General features: G+C 36.4%; 1 protein-coding gene across 7 annotated transcripts in view; it reads left to right on the plus strand.

The window, feature by feature from the left end:
- The window catches only part of LOC120073287 (retinal-binding protein), a 28,882-nt gene extending 16,107 nt beyond the window's left edge, over positions 1–12,775 (plus strand). Inside the window, exons 11-16 of one of the 7 annotated variants that reach the window (XR_016528212.1) lie at positions 6,028–6,102; positions 9,022–9,120; positions 10,200–10,247; positions 10,399–10,434; positions 10,508–10,582; positions 12,422–12,775. Coding sequence is in view for 4 of the 7 variants with exons in the window: in XM_090311572.1 (XP_090167698.1) it covers positions 6,028–6,102; positions 10,200–10,247; positions 10,399–10,434; positions 10,508–10,582; positions 11,038–11,169 (366 nt within the window). In the remaining 3 variants the exon portion in view is untranslated. Of the gene's footprint in view, positions 1–6,027; positions 6,103–9,021; positions 9,121–10,199; positions 10,287–10,398; positions 10,435–10,507; positions 10,583–11,037; positions 11,457–12,421 lie in introns of those variants that run through there. The other 6 variants (XR_016528213.1, XR_016528214.1, XM_039026036.2 and 3 more) reach the window with 6 other exon arrangements.
- Positions 12,776–13,387: the final 612 nt, after the last annotated feature.

Raw genomic sequence — 13,387 nt, forward strand, 5'->3', positions numbered from 1 at the left:
AACTTGCTGACACAGACTTCAAAACTGTCTTAGTAACCCTTTGGTGAGAATGGCAGCAACCTGTTCACTTGAAGGAACGTAGGGAATACAAATACTACCATTATCCAACTTTTCCTTAATGAAGTGTCTGTCTATCTCCACAGGCTTAGTCTTGTCGTGTTGCACCAGGTTGTTAGCTATACTTATAGCTGCCTTATTATTACAATAGAGTTTCATCGGAGCATCACAATCTTGGTGAAGGTCAGACAAGACTTTCTTCAACCATATCTCCTCACATATGCAGACTCATAGTCCTTTATTCCATTTCGACACTACTTCTTGCAACGACGCCTTGGTTCTTACACCGCCAAGTAACTAGATTACCCCACACAAAGGTACAGTATCCTGACGTTGACTTTCTGTCTGTAACGGATCCTGCCCAATCTGAGTCAGTGTATGCCTCAATGCACCTCTCATCATGTTTTTTGAATATTAGGCCCTTTCCTGGAGTAGACTTTAAATACCTCAGTATTTGAGTGACCTCCTCCATATGTTCCTCACAAGGAGTCTGCATAAATAGACTAACCACACTAACAACATAGGAAATATCCGGTCTAGTATGAGACAAGTAAATTAATTTTCCCACTAGACGTTGATACCTCTCTTTATTAACAGGAATTTTGTTGACAGAATTTCCCAACTTAGCATTAACTTCAACAGGAGTATCAATATGTTAACATCTAGTCATCCAGGTTTCCTTCAATAGATCCAGAATATATTTTTGCTTGAGACACAAATATTTCCTCTTTCGATCTTGCCACTTCCATTCCAAGGAAATATCTCAAGCTTCCTAGGTCTTTAATCTCGAACTCATCTACCATTTTCCGCTTTAGTTTGACAATCTCAACCTTATCATCCCCTGATAGAATGATGTCATCAACATACACAATTAAAGCGGCCACCTTCCCAGATGCTGACTTTTTTGTAAATAAAGTATGATCAGAATGCCCCTGAATGATCCCTTTGGACTTAATAAAGGTGGTGAACTTATCAAACCACGCCCTTGGAGACTGCTTTAATTCATATAGGGATTTTTTGAGTTTACAGACAAGGAGGGCTCATATAAACCTCTTATTCTAACTCACCATTTAAGAATGCGTTCTTTACATCAAGTTGATGGAGAGGCCAGTCTTTGTTAACTGCCACTAAGAGGAGCACTCGAATCGTATTCAGTTTTGTCACTGGAGAGAAGGTTTCCGAGTAATCAACCCCATAAGTCTGAGTAAACCCCTTAGCAACCAGTTTGGCCTTGTATCGATCCATAGTTCCATCAGCTTTGTATTTAACCGTGAACACCCATTTGCATCCAACGGTTTTATGATCTCTAGGTAGAGCTACATGGTCCATATTTTATTAGTTTCCAGGGCTCTCATTTCTTCTATAACGGTAGCCTTCCAATCAGAAATTTCCATAGCCATATGCACATCAGTTGGTATTACTACAGTGTCTAGGTAAGTAGTGAAGGCCTTAAACCCAGACGACAAGTTACTATACGAAAGGAAGCTATGCATGGAATACTTGGTACATGACCTAGTCCCTTTTCGTAAAGCAATGGAAATGTCAAGAGAAGCATCACTCTCCCTGGTTTTTCCTGGTTTCTCATTAGACTGGTGATCACCTTTGCTTAGTTGTGGCAAGTCCTTCCTTTCCCCTGACGACTCACCACTACCTGCAGTCTCGCCTTTGTCTGGACCAATCTCATCGTTTTCAATTATATCGCCTTCAACACAACCATTATCATCATAAACAGTATCAAGGCTCCAACAGGACCTGGAGCTCGAAGGAATCTTCCGATGAGTTCGCTGGGCTCTCATAAGGAACCCCCTCCAATACACCAAAAATCAGAATTTGCAAAAAAGAAAGACCAAACAAAGAAACAAAGTAGATGCGTAGATAGTAGTAAAAGAGGGAGGTGAAACAAAGAAGGTAACTTGGTGTTGTTTCGCCCATACATACATCGCAAGATAAAGTAGAAACATCTATATTATGAAATAAATGGGGAAATAAATATTTCATATACTGAAAATTTGGATGACCGAGACGGAAATGCCATAATAAATAGTATTTTTTAGAAGTTGTAAATGAAGACAATAAACTAGTACTAGAACAACTCCTAGAGACAGCATCGTCAGAAAGGAAATAGTGTCTCCTATCATGTCGGACAGTGCCAATCGTCATCCCCGAGCTCAAGTCCTGAAACAAAATAGTATCTTGTGAGAAAATAACTCTGCAGCTTAAATCCCTAGTTATTTTACTGATAGACAGCAAGTTGTAGGAAATTTTCGGAACATGCAACACATTTTGTAAGACCAATCCTTGGAAGGGAGACAGATGACCTTTCTTTGCAACGGGGGCAAAGGATCTATCTGCAATTCGAATTCTCTCATTACCAGCAAGCGGAGAATAAGAGAGAAATTGGTTAGATGAACCAATTAAGTGATTTGTTGCTCCAGAGTCCAATATCCAGGATTCTTTCCCTTCAATAAGGAGACTAAGGAGGTGTTTGATAAATGGGTATGAGTTGTTGGGTTGGGTGGGTATTTATTACCCATGTTTGTTAAGCCTATAAAGAAAACCTATGGGTTATTAAAACCCCCTTTTTTACCCACTCAAAACTCCTCTTTTTTACCCACTTAAAACTAACCCTAAAAATCAATATATTTTCATTTCTCTCTCTTCCCTCATCTTTGCCGTTTGGATCCATATCTGATTTTTTTTTTTTTGTTTATCGTCAAACCTTTGGATTCTATTTTCATTTCTTTCTATGGACTGTCATATCGAAAAGAACGATAACTTTTGCATACATCATGACATGTAATTTTTGTATTTGTATTATGAAACAGATATTATTAGTATCGAAAAGAACATATATTTTGTGATTTTTTTTTTGAAAACGGCCACATGTTCGGTCAGTTCATATTATTTTTGTGATCTTATGAAAAATGTTACTGTACTACATCACATTCTCACCATCATAATCAAATGAAAGGTAATTATTCTATGTACAATTTCAATTCCAAATATACTATCCATATTATATAAAAATAAACTGTATGATATGTGAAATAATAAAATTAAGTTAGCAAGATTCAATATATATACATACAATATACCAATTAGTAATTGGGATAATTACCTTCAATATATATACATACAATATACAATATACCAATTAATTGAGCAGCAATATGAAATATACTTTGTTGGTATGTTTTATCGATTGAAGAGAATTAGAATTATTACAGTTTTTTAAAAGAATATATGAAAAATAATCTATTATGTTCTAAGAAAAAAATTGAGATTGTCCAGTTTATGTCATAAATGATTTGAGAAAATACGTGTATATTTGAAAATTAATCAACAATAGCAAAACATAAAACTAAAAAATAAAAGAATGAAATAAAAAAACAAACAGAAAAAATAGAACTAATCTCATTCACAAAAAACTGCATCAGATCTCCAACTCAACTCAACTCTGCACAACAAACACAAACAATAATTATCAACTCAACTTAACTCTGCAAACAAATACAGACAATTTAACTCCCCAGATAATAACTCTCAAGATAATAATTATCAACTCAATTCAACTCAACTCTCTACTTTTATCACGTATCAAACACACCCTAAAGGATTGAGAGGTACCTGATTGGGCAATAATACCTAGATTAGTTTGGTTAGCCACCTGAGACTGCGATGCAACATCAGTGGAGTCGCTTACAAGAGCTTGGCCAGATTTTGTCTTGTCATTCAGTGGGCGACGTTTGCCGTTCGGTGGTCTACCATGTAGCTTCCAACATTGATCCTTCGTGTGCCACGATTTTTTGTAATGTTTGTAGATCGGAGGGGTTTTACTGTTTTGCTTATCACTATCAAACCTAGACAACTTTGCACCAAAGGCAGTAAAATCAGTAGAATTGGGACTGGGATTGTTCATGGCACTCGATCGATCTTCCTCCAATTGAACTTTCGAACAGACTTCCATAAGGGAAGGTACCGTCTATGTCCCAGTATTCTACTACGAATTGCATCAAAATTGGTGTTCAAACCAACAAAAAAATCGTAGACACGATCGATCACCTCCAATTTTGTATGTTGTACTCCACCACATGGACAATCCCAGACGATTTTCTGACATAAGTCCATTTCCTTCCATATCAAAGACAACTTGTTAAAATAGGATGTAACGTCCATGGTCCCTTGTTTGCACTCGTGGACCTGTTTCGGCAAGGTGTATAACCGTGACGCATTATGTCGCTTAGAGTATAATTTCTCAACGACATCCCAAATGTCTCGAGCAGTTGCAGCATACAGGAGAGGTTTGCCTATTTGCAGTTCCATACTGTTAATCAACACTGAGCGAAGCAAGGAGTCTTCTCCTTCCAAACACGCTCTTGAGGATCACCTGGCCTTGTTCTCGGTATCTCATTAGTTAGATACCCAAATTTGTGACGCCCTTCATGGGCCATCTTAATTGATTGAGACTAGGAAAAGTAGTTCTGACCATTGAGTTTTTCTCCTGTAATACACCCTGCAGAGTTTCCCACAGACCCAGACAAAATATTCGATGTGGGTAAAGCAGGGAAAGCATTTACCGGATTTTCTGTGTACATTGGAAGATGTGAAGATAATTCTGGGTTCACTGAGTTCGACTGGAGGTTTGTGGACGTCTGAGGGCTGCCCCAAGTGCTGCAATTTGCTGTTGGAGACTATTAAATTTCTGCTGAACCATTATTGGGGAAAGACCCACTGAATTGCCAACCTCAAGGTTGGCCGGAGTAGGCTGCACATGGCTGGTTGTCGCCGAACGAGTCGGTCGATGCCCACTGTGGAATGACAATGATTCCCCTAACTCAGCAACGCACCACTGGCCACCCATGTCTGTCCGATCAAGATGGCCAAAGTTCGGCAGATTAGGGCGAGGAACTAGCTGCCCAGTGGCCGTTTCGAGCAGATCCGGCGCCATGGAGGTCGATCGCACAGCGGCTAGAGCAGGCCAGGGAGCAGACAGCTGTGGCGGGTGCGGACGACTGTGGAGTTGGCGCAGGTGCTCTGGAATGGCGGCTGCTGTTGCGATGGTGCCGTCTGACCACCGTGCGTCGGCGGCTGGAAGGTCTGGCCAAGTGGGAAGGTCTGCTACGTCGTCTGCCCAAGAAAAATCGGAAGAGCTGTCATGGGATAACGATCATTCGCCGCCTGTACAACAGAGGCGTGGATGTCCTCAGCAGTGGCTCCACTCATTCCAACGATTGAATCGCCGACTCTGTTTGTCGGTATAGGCTGAGAGCCTTGCAGTGGGTTTTCACCAATGACGGCTAGGGTTTCTTCAACTTGCTCTGATACCATATTGAAATAGAAAAGGGAAGAAAGGGAAAATGCACAGTTTACATGGAAAACCCTAGGTCAGGGAGAAAAAACCATGATATAGGAGTTCTTATTAATTTCACACCTTTACAGGGTACAACAGAGCCAAATAAATAACTAAGGCACACACTAAAAATAGCATAGAATAACAAACAACTAAAATGTCCTTAAGACAAAATACACTACTTTCAACTGATATCTTTATTGTACCCTCTGGCTACGATTCTCTTTGTGGAATTTCTTCTATCAGTGAAACACAAACATGTCCTAAAAGAGTTTTTACTTTGATGGATTTTTTTTTAATAATAATTAATAATAAATATTAATTCATGGAAAATTTATACATAGTTATGTACAGTTGACTGCAAGAACATTAATTAATGTCCTTTTGTGCAATAAATTCTAATCAGCCTTGTCAATTATGAACCATATGGATGGAAGGCTTATGTTTTGGAACAGTTATGTTATTGGTTTTAATCAAAGTGCTGCCAGTTTTTAGCAAGTTTGGATGGTCTAAATCTTAAATCGAACTATCAAAGTGCTTGCATATCTTACCTCTATTGTGCTGATAAATCTTTTGTCACTTACTACTTGTGCCATTTTTATTGTGGATTTCTTTTATAGGTTTCATTAAGTGTGGAGTCTATCAATTCATATATTGCGTGGGATTTCTCATTGGTTCAAGGCAAGATGAATATGGTACAGCTACTAAATCCCAAACCTTCTTTGACTTGATTGCATCTGCTTTCTAGATGTCTCATCTTTATCCCGAAGATATATTTATAGCTTTATGTAGATGGAGAGTTCTTTTTGTTTTTCTCTAGTTTCTACTCAAGTGAAACTTATGTTCTCTTTATAAAATCATTCTGGTATTCATCAAGTTATGTCCAGTTCACATTGCTAATGATGCGGTTGAAAACCACAATGTACTTGAATAGGATTGAGTCATTGTTAAACTTAAACTTGATTTTTTAATATAGAGTGAGGTTGTTGGTTTGGTAGATCATTGTAATTCTGTTAAGGAACTTTTAGAGTTCTTAGAATTTTTGTACTCGGGAAAAGAACACGTCCATCGAATGTTTGAAGTTTGTATGCAATTCTTTGAAGTCGAATAGAAAGCAGAATTTGTTATAAGCTACTTTATGAGGCTTAAAAGGACAGCTGCCGAACTTGCCTTATTGTTACCTTTTAGCCCAAATGTCAAAGTTCCACAATCCCAAAGAGAAAAGATGGTGGTTATGATATTTCTGAATGGACTCTCACCTGAATTTGGAATGGCTAAAACATAGATTCTTTCTGATTTTAAGATTCTGTCGTTAGAGGAGACCTTTAGTCGTGTTCTTCGTATTGAGAGCTTTCAATCTGGTTTGTCTGTTTCTCATCCTAGTAGTGCTCTTATAAGCAAGAATAATAACTCTCAGGTTACTATAGGGATGACCAACAATTTTCAGAAGCCTAGTTATGATAATCGAAAATCAGATTTTCAGAAGATTGTTTGTCACTATTGTCGTAAGCCAAGACATCTGAAACGTGATCGTCGAAAGTAGTTGTACAAGGCTCAACGATCTCAGCATGCTCGGATAGCTTCCACCAGTGATATGGCCGAAAAGTCTGTTACCATCTCTACTGACGATTTTGCTTTCAAGTATTTTAGGAATCCTTACAGGCATCTTCTTCATCGAACCCTACTGCCACTATTGCTGATGACAGGTAATTCGAAATGCCTTCTTATATCATCTACCAAGTGGGTCATTCAGGTGCCACCGTTCATATGACAAGTAATTCTAACTTATTTTCTACACCTTTGTCCCCTACCCCATCTCCATCTGTCACTTTGGCAGATGGATCCACCTCCTCTGTTCTTGGATTCAACACCATTCCTCTGACCCCATCTCTTTCTTTGTCCTTTGTATTACATTTGTCTCAGTTGTCTTTTAATTTGATTTTTATTAGCCAACTTACACACGACCTTAATTGTTGTCTCGTTTTTTCCTGGTTATTGCTTGTTTTAGGATCGTATGATGAAGAAGATTATTGATAGAGGACATGAGTCGGCCTTTACATTCTTGACCACCAGATACAAAAGTTGTAGCTTGCTCTGCCGTCACATCCCCGTTTGTAGTCCACTGTCGTCTGGGTCATCCTTCTTTGTTCATGTTGAAGAAAATTTATCCTTAATTTTGTTCTTTGTCATCTTTGAATTGTGATTCATGTTAGTTTGCTAAATTTCATCGTTGTAGTTCTAGTCCTAGAGTCCATAAACGAGCCAACACTCCTTTTGAGTTACTTCATTATGATATTTGGGGTCTTTGTCCAGTTGTGTCTCAAACAACCCACACCTTATCCTTTCAAGTGCATGTTCCAAAGCAAGTTTGGGCTGATGCGGTGTCCACTGCTTGCTTTTTGATTAATAGAATGCCTTCCCTGTTCTCAATAGAGAGATTCCTTATCGTACTCCTTTTCCTACAAAATCTTTGTTTCCTATTGCCCCTAAGATCTTTGGCTGTGTTTGTTTCGTTCGGAATATTCATCAACATCGTACCAAATTAGATCCAAATTTTTTTAAATACATTTTTTAAGGCTATTTGCATGTTCAAAAGGGTTATCTTTGTTATTGTCCTATTCTTAACAGGTATTTTTTCTCTCCCGATGTTACGTTTTTTGAAGATATACCTTTTAGTCCCTCACCGTTCAGTCATTGTAAAGGAGAGGAGGATGATCTTTTTATCTATGAGATTACCTCTTCTGTATCTCCTACTCAACCTTCTTCTGTGTCCCTTCCTTCTCGCCCATTGGTCACTCGAGTTTACTCTAGGCGTCCTCCACAGCCACCTTCAGACACATGTCCTACACCGATAGCTTTTTCAACATCTGATCCGGAATCGAGTGATAATCTACCCATTGCCCTTCGAAAAGGTAGAGGCACTTGTGCTTACCCTACTTTGTTTGTTTCGTATAACCGGTTGTCTTTTCCTACTTATTCCTTTATTACATCTCTATTCGTCATGCTGTTCATGAAGCTTGATCTCATTTTGGGTGGCGTAGGTGCAATGATTGAGAAGTGTCTGCATTGGATGAGAATGGTACTTGGAATTTAGTCTCGTGTCTAGTAGGAAAGAAGGCTATTGGATGTAAATGGGTGTTTTCTATAAAAGCCAATCCTGACGGAACAGTGGCTTGCCTGAAAGCTCGTCTTGTTGCCAAAGGTTATGCCCAAATCTATGGGACTGATTATTCTGATACATTTTCTCCTATTGCTAAATTCACTTTTATTCAACTATTTCTGTCCATGACTACTACTCATAATTGGCCTTTGCATCAACTTGATATTAAGAATGCTTTTCTGCATAGTGATCTTCAGAAGGAAAATTCCAGGGAGCAACCACCTAGGTTTGTTGCTCAAGGGGAGAGTGATAAGGTGTGTGGTATTAAAAAATCTTTGTATGGATTGAAACAAAGTCCTCATGCATGGTTTGGTAAGTTTAGTCAAGCACTCAAATGTTTTGGTATGAAGAAAAGTGCTTCTGATCATTCTATATTCTATCGACGATCTGATAATGTTATTATTTTGCTTGTTGTGTATGTTGACGATATCATTATCTGGAAATGATATATCAGGTATATCTTCTCTCAAGACTTTTCTTCGGGGTCAATTTCATACTAAAGATTTGGGACAATTGAAGTATTTCTTGGGTATTGAAGTAATAGGCAAGAAAGGTATGTATCTGTCACAATGGAAATATGTACTTGATTTATTGTTTGAGACTGGAAAATTAGGAGTCAAACCATGTAGTACTCCGATGATGCCAAATTTGCAACTTGCTAGAGAATTGTTGGAAAGTTGAACTATTTAACAGTGACACGATCAGATATTGCTTATTATGTGAGCATTGTGAGTCAGTTTATGTCTTCTCCTACGGTGGATCATTGGTCTGCAGTAGAACAAATTCTATGTCATCTAAAAGTTACACCTGGACGTGGGATCTTATATAAAGATCATGGTCATACAAGGGTTGAATGTTTTTCAGATGCTGATTGGGCTGCATCTCGCAAGGATAGGAGATCAACATCTGGATATTGTGTTTCTGTAGGAGGAAACCTAGTGTCATGGAAAAGTAAGAAACAGAATATACTTTCTCATTCGAGTGCTGAGTCGGAATATAGAGCTATGACATAATCCGTATATGAAATAGTGTGGATACACCAACTTTTATTTGAGATGGGTTTCAACGTTATCGTGCCAGTTAAATTATGGTGTGATAATCAAGCTGCACTTTACATTGCATCCAATCCAGTGTTTCATGAACGAACTAAACATATTGAAGTGGATTGTCACTTTGTTCGCGAGAAAATAGAAAGAAGGGTTAATATCTATAGGATATGTGAAGACTGGAGAACAGTTGGGTGATATATTTACCAAAGCTGTAAATGGAGCAAGAATAAGCTATTTATGCAACAAGTTGGACATGATTGACATATTTGCTCCAGCTTAAGAGGAGTGTTATAAGATATATTTAAATTAATTTGTAGAGTCATCCTTTATTGTAATTTTGTATATTCTAGATTAGGATTTCTCATTCTCGTAATCATTCTCGTATATATATATGTACCTTTTACAAAGTACAAATATAACATAGTTTCGATAGATACTGAAAAGCTATGCATATTACATGGTATAAGTATGCTATGCATTTCTAGCCGATGCCATTTTCTTTGTCATTGTCTAGATCCACCTCATTTTGGTTGAATGTTCACATGTTCTTATTAAAATGGAGTTGCACTTTATGCTTGCTCAGGATATTGGATTCAGTGTGGAGTGTGAAAGTCCTGGAGGGGTAAAGACAGTAAGTTGATTAGTGACCTTGTGACTTCCAAACGTACTAGTAATTTCCCTGTGTTTAATTGTTTTCGATCATTTATCTCCGATAGGAAGTCTTTTGCATTCATACTCTTTTACTTCAATTTATATGATGGATTTGAACTGTTTTCTTGCAGCTGATATTGCCTCACAAACGCTACGAGTCTGATCAAGTGAGTTAATGATAACATCTTGCTTATATTTAGTGTTGAAATTACAAACATAAATTGATGGGACTATCTTTAGGGAAACTTCTGCACTTGCATTGCTGGGGACTACAAGCTGGTTTGGGACAATACATATTCAACATTTTTTAAGAAGGTAATGAACACGATAGCCCAACTTCTTTCTTAAAATTATCTTTAAGCTCCTATAATCTATTTGGTTTGCCTGCGATTTCTCAAGTTTGAATAGACATACACAAGTGTTCATAGAGAAAGACCTTGAATGGACCTTTAGTTTATGATCGAAACGATGATGAGATTTCTATACCCCATGCATGGAAATGCCAGAGTTTTAGCCACCTGGGTATATAGTGATTAGTGATTGTGCTTTCCAACAATACATGAACTTCCAAACCCCTCCCATTTTTGGGCAGCTTTTACCCTTGAGCTTTTGGTTTTGGCCTTAGAATGGTAATGGGTACCTTTTGTTTTTTTGACAATATGTGGATGGGGGAATCAAACCTCTACTTTGAACTATGTTAGTTGAGCTAGACTCATTTTGACAGTAATGGTACCTTTTGTTTATATAAAACACATCCTTTGACGATTTAGGAAAAGAGAGATCGAGAGGAGAGACCTATGAAGAAAGAAATAAGATGTGAACAAAAACAGTACAGGAGAATGACTACAAAGATTTCAAGTTCAAAAGTCGGACCCGTGCTAGGACGAGGAGTAGCCCCTTGAATAATGAACAAGAAAGAAGAAAAGTCTTGAGATTCCTTGTATTTGGTTTCCTTCTAAAGTCAAAATTTTAAGAGAATAAAAGAGAAAAGTGAAGCATGGAAATGGATATGTTCTTGGTCAAAAAGGTCAGAAACTTGTTCCTAGGGTCATGTTCAGAGTTCCATAGGAAAGGAGTAAAAATCTTGGACACTGATCTTGCTGCAGTTTATTTACTTTGTTTAACTCACTTTTAGTATCACATTCTCAGCGACTATATATTTTACAGGATTGGGTTTCCTTTCATGTAACTATTTGTTAGTTAAATGTGTGGAAGTTTGTTGGTTCAGGATCTCTACTTTAGAGATTGTGTTTGCATCTGTCAGGTCCCATTTGGTAATCATTTTTCTTGTTTTTAGTTTTTAAAAATTAAACCTATTTTCTCACATTTTTCTTACTATAGTTTGCATGTTTCCTAAGTAAAAAAGTTCAATTCTTAATCAAATTTTAAGAAGAAAAACAAGATTTTATAAGTTATTTTTTTAGTTTTCAAAATTTGACTTGATTTTTGAAAATATGGATAAAAAGTAGATAACAAAACAAGAAATGTAAAGGTGGTAGGGGCATTTGTTGGCTAAACTTTTAAAAACCAAAACTAAAAACTAAGGTCGCGTTTGGTAACCATTTTATTTATTTTATTTTATTTTTTGAAAATTAGCCTATATCATTCATATTTCTTACAATGATTTGCATTTTTCTTAAGTATAATAATTGAATTCTTAGCCAAATTTCAAAAATAAGAACAACTTTTTTAAAGCTATTTTTTTTTAGTTTCTTAAAATTTGACTTGGTTTGGTTGTTTAAAAAACCATTGATGAAAAATAGATAACAAAGGAAGAAATTTGGAAGTGGAAGTAGAATCCATAGGCTCAATTTTGAAAAACAAAAACAGGAAACAAGAAATAAAATAGTTACTAAATGAAGTTAATTAATAACAATAGAAACTTGACATCTGTACTACACTGACTGGTATCAGTCCTTTTGCTACCCAAATTCTGTTATGTTCTACACTTATCTAAGCGGAGCGATATTGCGCTCCCCATTCAACAGCATTCCGCTCCTTCCCCTAAACTGTTCTAAGCGAAATTACATAAATTCTGTGTTGTCCATCTGATCATGATATTCATAAGGCCAATTGTTGATCTGGCAATAATCTAGTTTAGATGATTTGCTCTTGATAACAAGCTTGACATGTGGATTTCTCGCCGCACTGTAGGTTTTGCGCTATAAGGTCGACTGCATACCTCCCGTGGTAGAGCCGGTGCAACCCGCTGCAGAATAAGTGTCTCGGGTGGGCACTCCATTGTAGACAACAATATTTAGATTGTAACATATACATTCATAGTTTCATCATCTCAGAGAGTTTTGATCGCACGTTGAGATCCTATTCTTTGCAAGATTTGCTGATGATGAATCTTGTAAGCAATACAATTAACCCATGAAAAAAAGAGAGAAGCCATTTGTAATTATGAAAATACGTCATTTTCTTGTATGATGCTTCGAATCAATCACCTTGTGAAACGCCTGTTCTCTCGTCATGAATGTAATACGAAATTAATTGTTTGTTTCATATGTTTTACACGATTTTATATTTTAAAATTTAATTTTCTAATGCCTTTCATATAGGTGAGATTTTAAGTAGAATTAATATCAGCTGATTGTTAAATACTTGATAGATTAATTAATAGATCGACAATTAGTATTTTGTATTATTTTAATTTTTTCACGTAAAATTTTAATATTAATCATTAACATTTTAAATAGTCTATACTTATTTAATTGTTTTCAGAAATTAAATTAATTTTAGTTAAAATATTCATTTGTTTTTATTTTTTATTTTGAGTGATTAAATAATTAATTATATGACAATATATCTTATAGTACTAAATTTAATTCGTACTAATCTTTTAATTTTTGTTTCTGTATACAAGTTTTAGTTTTAAACCTTAATTTTTCTGCATATTTAAACACAAACATAAAGTATTCTAAACATTTAGATTTTAGATAAATAATATTATACCCATAACAAAATATATGCAATACATATTAAAAGTTTTTTCTTATTAAAAGTATTTAAGGTTAAATTATGTCGCATTTTATACATTAAATATATCTTAAAGGTAATTTTTACAAAATTAGTCGGTTAATAATAATTAGTCATTTGAGAAATATATTTCCACCA

This window comes from Benincasa hispida, chromosome 3, assembly GCF_027475165.1.
Source record: "Benincasa hispida cultivar pf3 chromosome 3, pf3_genome.v1.1, whole genome shotgun sequence".
NCBI lineage: Eukaryota > Viridiplantae > Streptophyta > Magnoliopsida > Cucurbitales > Cucurbitaceae > Benincasa > Benincasa hispida.